This window comes from Octopus sinensis, linkage group LG17 (genome assembly GCF_006345805.1).
Source record: "Octopus sinensis linkage group LG17, ASM634580v1, whole genome shotgun sequence".
Classification (NCBI taxonomy): domain Eukaryota; kingdom Metazoa; phylum Mollusca; class Cephalopoda; order Octopoda; family Octopodidae; genus Octopus; species Octopus sinensis.
This window is the reverse complement of record NC_043013.1, coordinates 1,492,950-1,510,095: the sequence shown is the minus strand read 5'-3', so window position 1 is coordinate 1,510,095 and position 17,146 is coordinate 1,492,950. Positions and strand designations below refer to the sequence as shown.

General features: G+C 37.1%; 1 protein-coding gene across 1 annotated transcript in view; it reads left to right on the top strand.

Annotated features, from left to right (window-relative positions):
• The window catches only part of LOC115220953 (sclerostin domain-containing protein 1-like), a 174,383-nt gene extending 166,999 nt beyond the window's left edge, over positions 1 to 7,384 (top strand). The window contains exon 2 of the mRNA XM_029791163.2: positions 4,510 to 7,384. Within this exon, the coding sequence (XP_029647023.1) occupies positions 4,510 to 4,934 (425 nt within the window). The 3' untranslated portion in view covers positions 4,935 to 7,384. The remainder of the gene's footprint in view (positions 1 to 4,509) is intronic.
• Positions 7,385 to 17,146: the final 9,762 nt, after the last annotated feature.

The window sequence follows — 17,146 nt, the reverse complement described above, 5'->3', positions numbered from 1 at the left end:
CAAAATGTATATTTTTCGAACATCTAACTCAGACGTAGCAAACAGTGGTGTTCGATTTGCAGCTTCTGTGTTGTTAAGAGGGCGCTTTATCCAAGTTAGACTAAGAAATTTTGAACTCATTTCAATGGTATCGAAAAGTGAGAATAAATGCTCAACGACGCATTTGGTGGATAAATATTCTTTATTTGGGGGTCAAGCATGCTACAAATGGTTTCGTGTGTAAAAAAGAAAATTCACAAGTGGTCAAGCATTGAGGAATCTGGCAATCGCATCCATTTTTGATTAGACCTAATTATTCCAAGACTTCAACATTAATAGTTTCACTGACGAGGGGTGAAAAGCATCTTTGTGTAATATGGTATGGAACCCTAAATATTTGGACGTGGACAACCTCCAGACAAAACTAAAACATCATAGCAAAGGCCAACAAATACAAGTGATGAGGGAGTATATGCAACCTCTGTATCACAGAAAAATTAAACATCATAAAAAATCTGCGAATTTTTTAGTTCCCAAAGCGGAAATTCACACCCGAAAGGTTACTGATATGAGACAATAAAAGAGACCCCAAAAATAGCTCCAAGAACTAAACGCCATTCTTGAAAACGTTGGAGAACTCGTTCTAAAGCTGAAAATCAGTGTTGGGAGTGGTGTGTCGATGGTGGAGCAAAGTCTGATTAAAATGTAAGCAAATAAATAAATTTGATTTTTAAATTCAATTTCTTTCTAAAAAGATTTAAAAAGATGGACAAAATATTGTTGGCCCGAGGCCGCTAATATTAGGTGGCAGGGTGGAGGAGCCGATTACATCGACTCCAGTACTTGCTTGATATTATTTTATCGATCCCAAAGGGTTGAAGGGCTCGGCAGAATTCGAACTCAGAATATAATGAGTTGGCAGGAGCACAGGCAAAGTATTAAGAAATTCAATAATGATTGATTCATCATCAAATATGTTTAAGAATTTAATGGAACAAAGAAATACACAAATCAAAATAAAATGTATTGGTCGAAATCTGATAAAAAAAAAAACGAGCATTTGAAAGGCTGATTTCAAATGCCAACTCATTTGTAAAGTACAAATGAAATAACAACCAGAGAAACCAGGTAAAGTCTTTAAAAAACGGCTTTTTCTCAACATTTCCCCACTTGTTATTTAACCCTTCAAAAACATCTCTGATCACGGACATTTTAGAGAGACCATCCTGTCTTTTTAGACACAGCCTGTCACAGAATTCAGAATCCGTACATAATACAGTATGTTCTTCCTTTTAAAGACGAGGGTGGGGGATTTGTGGGATATTTAGCTTCTATTTCTAGCAGGCTGAATGAGCACAAAATTCCCTCGATTCTTGATATCTGGATATATATTATTCATTTTAAACGTCGGGCGGTGGTGGAAGGATGATTACCTTGATATAGTTTAATGTATTACGATATAATTAATTATAATTTACTTTACTACAATGTTGTAAAACAAAGAATTTAAAAAGGTTTCAATCTTTCAATATTTTCGGTGAAAAATATTCATAAATCAATTTTATGATATATTACATAAGTTAAACATTTTCCCATAAATTGTTTGTTTTGCTCTTTCGTCGCCTTTTTCCTTTTCTCTACGTCCATGCAACGGCTGCAGCGGTGAACGGTAATAATGGCGCGGGTAAAAACGGTACAGATAGAAATGACATAAGTGAAAGAATAGGTTAAAAATTACAGAATAAGCTTACTGAATGAAATAAACTCTACTGTCAAAAGAAGTAAAATAAAGTCACCATTTATATATACATATATGCGACGGGCTTATTCTGTAATTTTTTTATCAATGACTGAAACAAATAAAAGAATATATATATATATATATATATATATATATATATATATATATATATAAATACACACATGCAAATATACATACACAAACCTGCATTCAAATACCTAGATATATGTATGTATAGCGTTATATAATACTATATATATATATATATATATATAGAGAGAGAGAGAGAGAGAGACAGAGACAGAGACAGAGACAGAGACAGACATACATATACATACATTCACCCTCTCTCTCTCTCTGACCACTTCCCAGCACCCACACCATCATCCACACACCTACACATGCACACACACACGTCAAGATCACCAGCCCCTATCCACACGCTCTCACGTACGCACGCACACATTCGTTTTGGGATCACCACTACTTTATTATTTCCTCTTCTTCCTAGCTCTCCTGTCTAACCACCTCTGTCCGGTATTCGCCATGATTGATTCCTAGCCACTAATTCTTTTTATTTTCTCTCTCTCTCTCTCTCTCTCTCTCTCTCTCTCTCTCTCTCTCTCTCTCTCTCTGTTTATTTTTGTGTTCCTTTATGTTGAAGAGCGTAGGCTCGAAATGTAAAAAAACTTTGTCACCTTCCTGAGTGTTAAACTAATACATATTTGTTGTTTACACACACGTCTTCGTCTTTTGTTTTTTGTAAATTCCAATTATATATTTATATAAATATGTATGTATGTATCTGTATGCATAAAGTAAAGAATGTAACTGGTAAAATACGGACTACGAATTTATTGTGCCATTAAGCTTGTTTTGCCATTTTACCTGTGCCATTTTTACCTAAATTCAGATGCAACAGTTTCAAGCCTCTGCTTCCTGGTAATGATATCAAAACAAATTAGTTTTTTTATTTCTTTGTTTGTTCACATATCTAGGACGGTGCTATTCCTGACACACGAACAGACTAGACGACGTCCAAAGAGAGCTCAACTGATTGGCTTAAAGCTGCTCACGTATACACATCAAACTATGACAGAGAGATGAGAAGTCTTCTCTCTCTGCATTCGCTAATCACAGTTAACTAAGCATATCAACGAAACATTATTGCAACCTACCGCGCTAAACATACACAGCGCGCAACAAAAGCCCTCAAAATTGCTACAGATAATGGATTTCACAATGAATGAGTGTCTTTACTAGCGAATACAGATACTCAACATCACAAAAACTCGTCAAACACGTGTCCTGCTCAACATGCTTTGTTGTATCTTATTTCGTGCTTAATTTCATAAAAATCTTTTCTTTTCTTTTTTTTTTCAATTAAAGATGGTTTTGTAACATTGGTATTTTAAATCATCTCTATTATTCCTTACCAGTTCCGCACGTATGTGTGTGTGTGTGTGTGTGTGCCCATGAATATACATATATGGATAGAGGATTGAAAGGATCCGATTTCCAACACTCTTCGCTTGTCCTGGAGTTTATGATGTTTATAATAATATTACCACGAAAGCGAGACAAGAAAATCAAAAGCGTGAGCTTGAAGCAGCCGTTTTCGCCCGTCTCGTTCACAAAGGTTTTCAAACAGATGAACATAAGGATAAGCTTTTTCTCCAAACTTTTTCTATATTTTTCAAAAATCTTTTCACACAATATATATTTTCAAAAGAATACCAAGCTCGGTTTTCCAGCTGATGATCGGAGAAGAGTAACTGCGAGTACTGGGAGTCGGAGCTTTTCGTTTCTAAAGTATTAAGGAATACTCTACGTTTGTATTGAGTACTGTAATTTATTGCTTCTGTTGAATCAACAGAGATTTAGATCGATAAATATATAGATACATACATACATACATACACAAATACGTATTCACACACACGCACATATACATATATACACTCTTATACACACACACTGAACTTTGGAAGCAGACGAATGTGTGTGTGTGCGCGCGCATGTATGTATATATTTATGTATGTATATATTGTATATATATATATAATATATATATATATATATATATACATACAATGTGACCGCGTGTGTACCGTTGGCGATTTTTCCCTCCGTCTTCCCTTCTCTGGATCTTTCCTTTTCCTGAGTTTCTGACGAAGAGCTCCGCTCGAAACGTTAAACCCTCCTTCTTCCCTTCCTTCCTGAGCGTCCAATAATACTATATTTGTTCCACGTCCTCGCGTTGTTGTGTTTTCTCTTTGTGTTTTCATGTTTGGCTTAACTATATATATATACTTGGAATTTACAAAACAACGAAAAACGAAGACAAGTGTGTAAACAACAAACAGGCGTATTAATTTAACGCTCGGGAAGGTGAAAAAGTCTTTTACATTTCGAGCCTACGCTCTTCAACCAGAAAGGAACGTGAGTAAATAAACAGAGAGAATTTTTAAAAAGCTGTAGTAGCTAGCGGTCATCATGGCAATGGCCGGACAGGAGAGGTCAGACAGGAGAGCTAGGAATGCACGCACGCACGCACACATACATGCACACACACACACACACACACACACATATACACACACACACACACACACACACACAACACACACACACATATATATATATATATATATATTATATATATATATAATATATATATATATATACAGATATAAACGAATTCATTTATCATTTACTGGTTATAAGAACCGTCACGAAATTGACACAAACCCAGTTTGTTTACAATTATTTCTTTTCTCTCTTTTCAGATGATATTCAAATGGGCTGCAAGGAGCTGCGGTCAAAGAAATATATTTCTGATGGATCTTGTACGTCAATAAAGCCAGTGATGGAAATGATATGTACTGGTTATTGTTTACCGATAGATAAATTGCCTTGGTACGCAGAATATGTTAAATATTGGTCTCGAACAAAAATTCTGGAATGGCGGTGTGTTGAAGAACGCATTCGTCGGAAAGAAGTACCTCTTTTGTGCAATGATGGACAAATAAAATATTATAACATTAAAGTTGTTAAAAGCTGCACTTGTAAACGTTATCATGCGAATGAGAACAGATCTGATTATAAAATAAAGTATAAGACATCAAGAAAATCGAGAAGACATCGAAAGCGCGGCAGACGCACAAAAAGCCGTAAAAACCGAAAAAATAAGACTTTAAGAAAAACTAACTGAGCTTTGGAAGCAGATGTATATGTGTTAAATGTGAAAGGAGAAGAATGGTAAACAGCTAAGGGTTGTAACTGACCCTTAAAAGTGTAAAAACTGAATGGTATGATTTAAGACATCAAGAGCCATTATAGATTGGACAAACTGTGTTGTTTTTGTCTTATCCTCATTGCAGTCATTCGGATTGGAAAGCTACGTTGTAAAGACTTTAACATGATATGACGACAACATCGTTCAATTCACAGAGAAAAATGGTAGATACAAAGAAAGCAATGCTAAGTGATATAATTCTCCTGAAATATAGCTCCCCTAAAGCCTGTCTGGCGCCAAGAGTTCTTCATGACGTGGATGTTCGGTAGGAGGCAACCAGCTGACAGCGTCTGACCATTGACACCAATCTGTTCCAAACTTTCAGGTTTGGAGACAGAATTTTGTTGTTTTTTTTTTATTTCCTTTTATTCTCTTGAAGGAACAATGTAAATACCAGAAGACTATTTTTATCACAAAACCATTGACCAAGCATCCGTCAAAGGCTTTATCTAAGCCTAAGTTTGCTTTGTCAGCTAGAACAATATGTACATATATTCTATATTGTGTGTTTGCGCGCGTATCTGTACAAGTATGGGTGTATATGCCTGTTTGAATGCGAAAAGGTGATATAACTTACACATTTGACTGGTTATAATCCAGGTTCGATCTATAGTCATGGCACTAGCAATTCTCCCGCGCCAAATTTCTACTTTCCTCTATCAAGTTTACCTCCAAGATTTAGAATAAAATGATTTCCTTTCATCGTATTTTGTTAGTAAGAATCTTTGTTTTGAGCTACACATTGTATTTAGGAGCACAAGAAACTGTTCGTTACCGAATACTGTTACGCTGAATGATGCTAGCTGAACACAGCTGGTATATTCTAATTTAATCTACCTTAAGGTCAACCGTATCAGAATTAAAATGAAACCTGAACTTAATATTGGTTCCTATTTAATTCATTAACCTGTATTTGCTGCGGTTACAGACAACAAGATACCTGGAATAGATGGTAAAATAAGGACAAAGAGAGTATCGTCTTTTAAAGTGCAATTAATATTCTTTGCGACACAGTTCTACATCTAGTTGACACTTAGCAAGACTGATAAACTAACATCAAACGAGAAATCAATACAAAAGAATATTTACACAAAGTACAAAATGGCTAGAAAAAAAATGAAGTTTACGTAATATCCTTTCCTCTATCCCGAATTATATTCACTGAAGCTCTAAAATACACATCACATCCGTCGTTTTCTATTACATACTTTTACTTCACATTACAGATTGTTCATCCATTATGAAACCATATTATATATTTCTCCACACAAATATCCACTGCACTTTACACACAGTTATCTATCCACTTACAAAGCCTACTTTTATTATAAGACTCTATTCTTTTAACACACATACAAATTCAAAAATACCAGCTAGGCTTTTAACTTCAAAGCTCAATTAAATGTATAAATTTCTGAGATGAGTTCTTGTTATATAATATAACTTCATCTTTAAAGATGAAAGCAATTTTTAATATCTACTTCTACAGTACGTTTTGGTCGCTTTGATCTCCGAACAAAACGTTGTGGAGATCTAAATATTTGTTTTGTTTTTTGTTTCTTTTTTAATATTAATCTCTAAAGATGAAGTTAATGGTCCGAAAAATTATAACCTTAATTAAGGCCCAACTTTTAATTTTCCAGATCATAATATAAACGGTAATCATCTCTAATGGCCAAACAATACATTTTTAACTTTGTATCTAAGTAAATATATTTCAAATAATTCGCAATGTTTCATTCAAATAAAAACTAGATTATTTATTTCCGCTATTGTTAAAATCTGTACATTTTCAGCTATCTTTAACAAATAACTTCCATATTTTTACTCTGCCATTAAAAGCTTGGTGCTTTTTTTTATCTTTAAAAGTTTAGATGCTTTCTCCAGTTGTCGAAGAACAATTTCTGTAGTTTTTCAAAACCAAAATCTTTCATTATTACTATTTTTTTTTTTACATAACTTTGAAAATATAAATTATACGCTTTCTCTGTCAATAATATCAAACTTTCATGCCTTCCTCAGATCTTGAAACCTAAGTGTCATGCTTTTTCTAAGTATTTGAAATCTCACCTATATAATTATTGCTGTACTTACAGTCTTCCTGTAATATTTCTTTATACTTGCCGTCTGAGTTATACGTTTCATTCCGTCTTTGATGTCCACCTTATATGTTTTCTTGTGTTCTTGTAGTTAACGTTCCGTGTTTATTACTGTTTGTGCAGTCAATCAAACATGTTTTATTTTGTTCTTGAAAACTAAGTTATATGAATTGTCTCATTCTAAACAGAAAATGAAGCTATTTTGTAAAAACCTATGTTGAGAATAAAATTACTGTAATGTTCACTGAATATTATTGTAAATGGAAATACAGTTCGTCCAATCATTTATTATAAGATTATTGAAACAAAACTGTTGTATATCAGGGATTATGTTACACGATGCAGGGATTTCACTGGAGCAGATGTGAGCAAGGGTTAATCCGCGTTACTCTGTAAGGAGCACAGAGCCGGCTTCCCTGTTTCTCTAGCGTTTATGTATTCCCCTTGGATGAGACGCCGGTCCATCGGAGGGTGACTCATTTTTGCCAGCTGAGCGAACTGAAGAAACATGAAATAAAGTGTTTTGCTCAAGAACACAACGCATCGCACGGTACAGGAATCGAAACCACAATCTTGAGTCCAATAACCTAACATCTAAGAAATAATTGGACCAATTAAAGAATTGCGTTAATAATAGATAATGCAGATGTAGGAACTCTTACGAAAGGAGTTATGAGACGACACCTAACGACCAAAGTGGAACAACATGGAAAAGTTCTGATTAGAGGGGAAATATCATCTTCTGGGACAGGAGAAACTGTGATGCGATAATAGAAACTTTACAGCGCAAAAGAATAAATGTTTATATTAAAGAAGAATATAAACCAAAAATGGGAGACCAAAAATATTCAAAGAATCTTTAGAATTAATTTCAAATCTAACCAAATTCCAAGATATAATATGAATTTACAAAATTGGTTCAGTGTCACACAGTGAGGGGCCGAAAGCAGTCGATTAAACCGATGCTGGTACTCGATTTCATTTCATTAACTATGAGATGGGGTGGGAATGACAAGTAAAGTTAGCCACGATTGAATTTGAACAGGGAGCTTAAAGGGTCGTAACTATATGCCGCAAGGTATTTCGTCCAGTAGTCTATTCTGGCTCTCGTGAAATAAATTTAAATATTTTCCAAATATGACCGGTAATGTTCCGGCGGGATGGTAGCACCATGGTTTAAGTACTTTAAAATCCCAGTATCAAGAAAAAATGTTGAATCACGCTCAGACGACACCTAAGTAAAAAGACAGATTTTAAAAAATATAGTAGCTCAAATAGATAACTTTTTACAATTCATTTGATATGGTATCAAAATGGTAGTATTTCACGGTAATTTACAGCTCGACTCTGTCCCCATATTTTAGCGTCAATATTTCTTCTGTTGTTACGGTTTTCTATGGAAAGAAAATACTTTTTTGACGGAATCGTAAACCGAAAGTTATTTCATCGAAAATTTACCGAAATCTGATGATATTCAGTGAAACTGAAGAAGTTCTGTTTGTTGTCTCTGAAAAATAAACGCTGTCAACTGAAACGCTTCTATAAATTGTTTGAATATTTTTACTTTGATCTCGGTCTTGTAAATTATTAAAGTATCTTAGCGTCTTAACAAAAAACGGATTAAATAATGTTGTCCTAACTGGACTATACCTTAAAAAGATGTGATAGTTCGATCGTTGCCTAACTCACTTATGGAATACTCGAGTAGAGATAATAACAGCCAAATATTCTGCAAGTTCAGAGTTTCAATGCCAAACTTCTTTTTCCTTAGCTGATCTGGAAACAATTAATTGAGAAACTTACCAAGAACAAAGTACAAAATCTTTACATTTTAGTGAGTTTATATTTGATGTGACAGAGTTGTATTCACATATTTTAGTCGATAAAGATGTTTTGTTAGCTTTGGTATTAATCGTAAATTCATTTCGAGCAATGAACAACGAAAGGAAAGTGTTCAATTTTCTCGTATTTGAAAACAAACTGTGTTGTGACTTGTAAATAGGCTTTCAAAAAGGGAGAGCTGGCCACACATACAGTCCACAAAACAAAACAAAAGTCTAAATTCAGTGAATGGCTGTAGTAGTAGTAGTAGTAGTAGTAGTAGTAGTAGTAGTAGTAGTAGTAGTAGTAGTAGTGGTGGTGGTGGTGGTGGTGGTGGTGGTAGTTGTTGTTGTTGTTGTTGTTGTTGTTAGTAGTAGTAGTAATCTTTTAAGGGACAGCATATCTCCTGCCTTGCTTGCAATTTCACTCATCCATTTGTTGATTATATTAAACAATGCTAAGTAAAGGTATTCCGTGGGGAGGGGGAATTAGGAGAAATGTGAGTCATTTTTAGTTTATTGTTGACTTCAAGTTTTATGACAAATTCAAGATCGAAATGGGTTTCTTGGTGCAAACGTAGGAATATTTAGAACCAATATCGGGATGACCTTCGGAATGGAAAAACTTGCAAGGATAGGGATGAAGCAGGGAAAATCTATAAAACTTACTGGAATAGATCTCGTTAACGATGGGAATATAAAGTCATTCAACGCAGAAGAAATGTATAAATACCGGAAGGTGACAAAATCAAAAATATTGAAAGACTATTTTCGTAGAAAAAAAGGTTCTAATATTTCAAATTGAATGTGAAAACATCATACAAGGAAGCAGACTGATTACAACATCTCTAATAAGCCATGGAATAAGAAGTATTGAATGGGAAAAGGATGAGCGAAAGAAAAAGAACATCGATAGAAAAACTTGGAAGCAGCTCACAGGAATAAGGTTAGTCATTTTTCTCACTTCCCCTTTTCGTATAACATGGTCTTAGAATAGGCAGTATGAATGCATAGAGATTAGGGTCACCTTGGAGCAATACTACTTGGTCAACGAGTTCAGGTCAATATAAATGTTGTAGCTATCAGTGAGACCAGAATTTCCGAGGTACGAGCCTTCAAGCCCACCTTCTACAGTTCTAAGATGTATGTACCTTTAAATCTACTGACTGTGACAGTAACATTTGTGGGGAGGGGGGGTCGGACAAGTCGGGGCCCAGAAGCTAAGTCGATTTTGCTGGAGGCAACCAACAACGAAGACCGTAATTTCCGACTAGAAGCTGCCTACAGCCCGATATGGATGCACGATCAGATTCCCTTAGGTATCTATAATGATTTTAAAGAGGGAGATTTAATGATTTTAAAGAGAAAGATCAGAGTGGCATTGTGGAACTGTCAGTGACTAGCCGAAAGGAGAGAAAGGTAAAAGCATCACAATTCTACTCAGACTCTTCCAATTGTCTGATAGGTACCGACTCAATCTCCCGTACCATTGTCTACACGGACTGCATTCCTTCCTTCAGATCGTATCTGGATAGCGTATTCTGTAGGCCAGTATGTAGACATAGCGTAGATTATCTACAGTTTTAAGATGTGGACTACGATCGACCATAGACAGAGACCCAGTTACTAGAAGCTAAGTACGTCTTTTGTCTGCATGCCAGGTTACAGTGACTTGATAAGCGAATTATTAAAGCTTCATTAAAGGGGCCAATTGTCAATAACAGAATGACAAATGGTGGATCGATCTGCAAATAGCGACTAGAATAGCATCGGTAAGGTTTAAAAATAAAACAGCGTTAGAGAAAAATAAATTAGAGATGAATTATCTAGAAACTTAGAAGAGGCGTTTTGGAAAGGCTTCGCGACTGACGTACTTGCAGCGAGGTTGGCCCTTCGACAATTCTTCGCCAAGAAGTTCGAAAGTTATGTTAACAGAACTAAGGCGTGTGCTCTAAGACACGAACGAAAACCGTTCGATGAGCCCATGTGGTTCAGGTGCAATGTAGCAACAAAACTACAATTAGATCTGTTGGTGGGCCATGATTACTGTGTGCTATTCGAGTAGGATTCTCGATAACAGAGGCGGTGTGTTGCGAAAAGCCACTGAAATATGGGAATCGATGACTACCTATACGAAGAGCAAATCGCGTGGTTTGGATAGTCACTCTAGGAGCCTCGCGTTTGTATACCAGACTTGTTCGGTAACCACTTGGCAGATATCTACCGCTACTAGCAGCTGAATGGAAGAATTCCCAGTTCTATGAACCGAGGAACAGTGTTGAGAAGGGACCTGAAAAGTGGACTACATTGATAATTTTCTGCCCATAATTCTTCTGAACACAGATTTTAAAGATTTTGGCAAGATTTTACTGAAGAGTTTGGTGCTTATCATCGGTAGTTTTGGGGAAACTCAAACATGCAACATCCCGAACAGATCTATCCACCTCATGTGATACAACGCAGAGGAGGTTGGTAAAGAGCCCAGCATAAGTGGAGCTCTGATCAACTTACATAAATCGAAAGCTTTTGGCAGGGTCGACCACCAGCATTGTCGGCTGTCCTCATGGCAGCTGGTTTCGGTTTCATCTTCAGTATCATGTGCGCAGTCCTTCAAGTGTGTCCCTTCTCATCTCTTCAATATGTACTTACCCTTGAGTCATACTGCAGAAACTAGATACATTGAAAGGCATCCCGCGCGAACTAGAATATGGAAGATCTATGCCCGCATATGCGGACGACGTCACCGTAGAAATGTCAGACACAAAGCACATCAGGGCGATCAGCACCGCTCTAAGCGACTTTGTGGCGGTGAGAAAAACCAAAATTAAACAGGATCAGCGTCTAAAGAGGCGAGTCCAGGCCGTGCAACAGTGTCATGAGGCGCTAGACGGACGGACTGGATATTATTATTATTATTAATATTATTATTATTATTATTATTATTAGTAGTAGTAGTAGTAGTAGTAGTAGTAGTAGTAGTAGTAGTAGTAGTAGTATCGTTGTTTTTAAGGCTGGCAGAATCGTTAGTGCGTCGGACAAAATACTCAGTAGCATTTCTTCTGGCATTATGTTCAGAGTTCAAGTTCCACCGAACTCGACTTTGCTTTTCGTCCTTCCGGGGTCGATAAATCAAGTACCAATTAAGCACTAGGGTCGACGTAATCGATTTTCCCCTCACCTCAAAATTGCTGGTTCTCACCCAAAAATTGGAAAGAATTCTCATCGTTGTTGCTGTTATAGTTGTTTCAAGGTTGAAACCTTTCATAATACAATATTGTGGATTTTTACAAAGAGAGATTAATATGGAATTTCCATAATAAACTCTAGGAATTTTACTATCTCTATTAGTTTCCTCGTAAACAATGAAGAGAGTAGACGTGTTATTAATAGTAGTTGAAGGCGGTGAGCTGGCAGAAACGTTAGCATGACCGAAATGCTTAACGGTATTTCGTCAGCCGTTACGTTCTGAGTTCAAATTCCGCCGAGGTCGACTTTGCCTTTCATCTATTCGGGGTCGATAAATTAAGTACCAGGTACACACTGGAGTCTATGCAATCGTCTTAATCTGTTTGTCAGTCCTTGTTTGTCCCCTCTATGTTTAGCCCCTTGTGAGCAATAAAGATATAAGAAACGTTAGCACGCCGGGCGAAATGGTTAGCGGTATTTTGTCTGTCTTTACGTACTGAGTTCAAATTCCACCGAGGTCGACTTTGCCTTTCATCCTTTCGGGGTCAATAAATTAAGTACCAGTTACGTACTGGGGTCGATCTAATTTACTGGCCTCCTCCCCAAAAATTTCGGGCCTTGTGCCTAGAGTAGAAAAGGATAATAATAGTAACTGGTGCACTTGGAAGTATCAGCACTCAACTACCAACATGACTGAAAAAGATCGGTGCAAGTGTGAAGATAGAACATCAACAAAGATCAGCATTGCTTGGAACTGGAAGAACTCTTCGCAGGGTTCTTGAAGCATGACCAGTAAACACGTGCTGTGGGGTACACTTTCATTTACGAAGAAAAAGTTTCTTCCATTCAATAAAACATTGTTTTCGTTTGAAGAACAGAGAAAACCGGAGAAAAATAGCAGCGACAATAAACCACACAGACACGTCTCGCAAGTGAAGTAATATGTGGAAAATCTCAATTCAAATAATCAGTTAAGCAGTTCCGTCCTCACCCAGGATATGATGAAGCCTGTAGTAGACGGGAATAAGATATGAATTAACTGACGGAGCGAACGTTTACCAGTCAGTGCTATGTAAAAAAGTATGGTATACCAAGCTAAACATAAGTTCCTTATCCAACTAAGAGAAAAAGAATATATAATTCTGTATTTTGCAAAGCCTTCCTCACGCTTTTCAAAAGACAATAATGGGGAACTTTGGTCGAATATAGAAGAATATCTCCTCCATCAACTGAGGTAAAAACTACAGAACCATATGTACTGTATTCAGAAAGAAGGACGAGGGGTTAACCCAAGGCTGAGTTGGTGCGTTACTGCCGACCCAGAAGCTTGTATCACAATACTTGGCGTGGAACAAAACAGGGGTTGTGGTAAACGTTATCGAGGGTAGCGTCACGAAGAATATGTGGTTTGATGACATATCTTAATGACCCCCTTAAATCCATAGTTATTCCAGAGCTGTACGCTCTCTTGGAGACAGAAAGAAAAAACAAACGACAGGACGAGTGAAGAAAAGAAATTCCAATCGCTACAAGCTTGACAGTGAGGGTCATTTGAGGTACTTTTGCTTCAATGAGGTCGAAATAAAAAGAAGTGGGCAGCATGGAATGCAACAACAGAAGCGGTCCCGTAATTAGCAGAGAAAATGTCAGTTAGTCCTCAACCCCATGAACTAACAAACAGAGCCACCTCACATTGCCATAACCAGTAGCAAAGTTTTCTCCAGCAAGAAGAACGGCACCAAACTGAAAGCATTCAGGATAAATGAAAACAAGGCAAACCCGCCCCGAAAGAAATCGAGATAAAGGAATCGAACTGCTCTTGGACTGTGTCAAATGTATGAACTATCGGTGGTACTCCGTCGGTTACGCCAACGAGGGTTCCAGTTGATCCGATCAACGGAACACCCTGCTCGTGAAATTAAAGTACAAGTGGCTTAGCGTGTACCCTTAACGTAGTTCTCGTAGAGATTCAGCGTGGCACAGAGTGTGACAAGGCTGGCCCTTTGAAATACAGGTGCAACAGAAACAGGAAGAAAGTGCGAGAGAAAGTTGTGGTGGAAGAGTACAGTAGGGTTTGCCACCACCCCCTGCCGGAGCTTTGTTGAGCTTTGGGTGTTTTCGCTCAATAAACACCCACAACGCCGGGTCTGGGAATCGAAACCTCGATCCCACGACCGCGAGTACGCTGCCCTAACCACTGGGCTATTGCGCCTCCGCGTATGAAATATATCAACTACACAATACATGCTGCAGTCCTGGGGTGTTAATTTACTAACTGGAAGGCAACATTTCCCTCAAATGCTTACAACAAATATTGATCTCTGCTTTGCAAATTCATTCGGATGTCTCTTCACTTGCCATTTACAAATCAGCCAGACGCAAATCAATTCTGTAAATGTTTCCCAGCGCAGCGTAGCAAATGAGCTTGCTAGTGGAGCACTAAGATAGATGTGGTACCTTGGTGTAGATTAAAAATTGTCTTTGATTTTAGGTCTAAACAGCCACAATAGTTCAGTTAGCAAGAACAGTATGACCATCACAACACCAACAATGCTCACTCACCGTCATTAACACCAAGACCAATGCAGCCCACATCATCGCCACCGTCAACCCACCAACTTTGGAATCCAACTGGCGACAACAGACGTCAGCATGTGTGTGTGTGTGTGTGTGTGTGTGTGTGTGTGTGTGTGTGTGTGTGTGTGTGTGTGTGTGTGTGTGTGCCTTAAGTCAGGAATGCAAAGGGAGAATTGTCTATAGAATCTGGTGAAACTTCTTTTAGGTAATTAACCGACCCACCCAGCGAACTTAGGTGACTTTTTTTTTTTTTTTTTGATAATATAAGAGTAGAATACATCCCGAAGGATACAAGGTCTTTGCTCAAGGCAATGTGTCAAAGTGTGATGGCTAACTTCAACGCGTATTATCAAGTAATTGATTGGGAATTATACACCTACAGTGAGGAGTTTCTGGAAGAAATTCAATATAAAGGATGCTGTGGATAATATAGCTGAGTCATGGTATGAAGTGAAACCCTCAACTTTGATTAATGCTTGGAAAAATATATGGCCAGACTGTATCCGTGACACTACAAGTTTTCTCCGAGCAGAAAGTCTACATCAAATTCAGAAAGATATCGTGACACGCCATTTCAATTGGCTACAAAAATGATTGCTAAACAGTCGGTAGTTATTACGGTGGTGAGCTGGCAGAAACATTAGCACGCCGTGCGAAATGCGTGGGTGTATTTCGTCTGTCGTTACGTTGTGAGTTCAAATTCCGCCGAGGTCGACTTTACCTTTCATCCTTTTGGGGTCGATAAATTAAGTACCAGTTACGCACTGGGGTCGATGTAATCGACTTAATCCGTTTGTCTGTCCTTGTTTGTCCTCTCTGTGTTTAGCCCCTTGTGGGTAGTAAAGAAATAGGTATTTCGACCATCGCTCTCTGTGTTTAGCCCCTTGTGGGTAGTAAAGAAATACGTAGTTATTGGAGGAAGGTTTGCAGGTGTTTCTTTTTTGCAGATAATGATTCTTATCGTAAACGTAACATAAAAATTACAAGAGGAATTTACAATGAGATCAGTTCCCATACTGAACCGTGTAAACCAGATGATGCATCATAAACAACAAACAAATTTGGATAAGTTCTTCACCTTTCAAATCGATACTCAATTATAAGATAGTAAATATTGTCCCTCGCCCCACCCCCTAGTAACGCTTATTCCACCACCACCCCTCACACAGTAGCCAACATCTTTTGTACTGGGAACATACTCTTACGATATTATGATTCTTATAAATTCCCTAACGCATCTCTTCTGGAAAGATTTATATATATATATATATATATATATATATATATATATAATTGATTGATTGATTGATTGATTCTAGTTTCAGCTCATGAGCTGTGGCCATGCTGGGGCACCGCATATATATATATATATATATATATATATAATATATATATATATATATATATAGGGAGAGTACGAAAAAAAACAAAAGACGAAGACAGGTGGTGTACAAAACAAACAGATGTATTAGTATAACGCTCAGGAATAGAAAAAGTCTTTTACGTTTCGAGCCTACGCTCTTCTACAGAAAGGGGAGAAACTAGGAGAGAAAAAATGTGTGTAGTGGCTAACTATATTTATATATATATATATATATATATCGTACCATGTATATTTACAAATCATTTTAAAATATAAAGTTGATGGTGTTGATTGTTCTCTGTTGCTTTCTTCTTCTTCTTCTTCTTCTTCTTCTTCTTCTTCTTCTTCTTCTTCTTCTTCTTCTTCTCCTTCTTCTTCTTCTTCTTCTTCTTCTTCTTCTTCTTCTTCTTCTTCTTCTTCTTCTGTAGGAACGCAAGGTCTCTAGGAATCAGTAGGAAAATAAATTTTACATTACGGCTAGATTTTCAGAAACGCGTTATTCCCATAAAGCGAGGGTCCTGTGTATAGATAGATAGATAGATAGATAGATAGATAGATAGATAGATAGATAGATAGATAGATAGATAGATAGATAGATAGATAGATAGATAGATAGATAGATAGATAGATAGGTAGGTAGGTAGGTAGGTAGGTAGGTAGGTAGGTAGACGGACAGACAGAGATATACATGTGTATGAAAGTATTTATATACCTGCCTACCTATCTTCACACATACATCTACATATCTATGTATGTGTGTGTATACATATATATATTTATTATTAATTTATAAGCTAAAATATATTATATTATTATCTACATTTTACTCATCTACAAAATATATTTATCTCTTCATCTCTGAACCTTCCCAGCTAACTCCACACAAACCGACCAACCGACCGACCAACCAGCCTACCTACTTACTCTACCCACACACCTAACAACCTGGCTATCTAACTACCTGCATGTTGTTACATACACACACACACACACACACACACACACACACACACACACACACACACACACACACACGAACATATACACAGCCACATACATACAAATATACATACATACCTACAT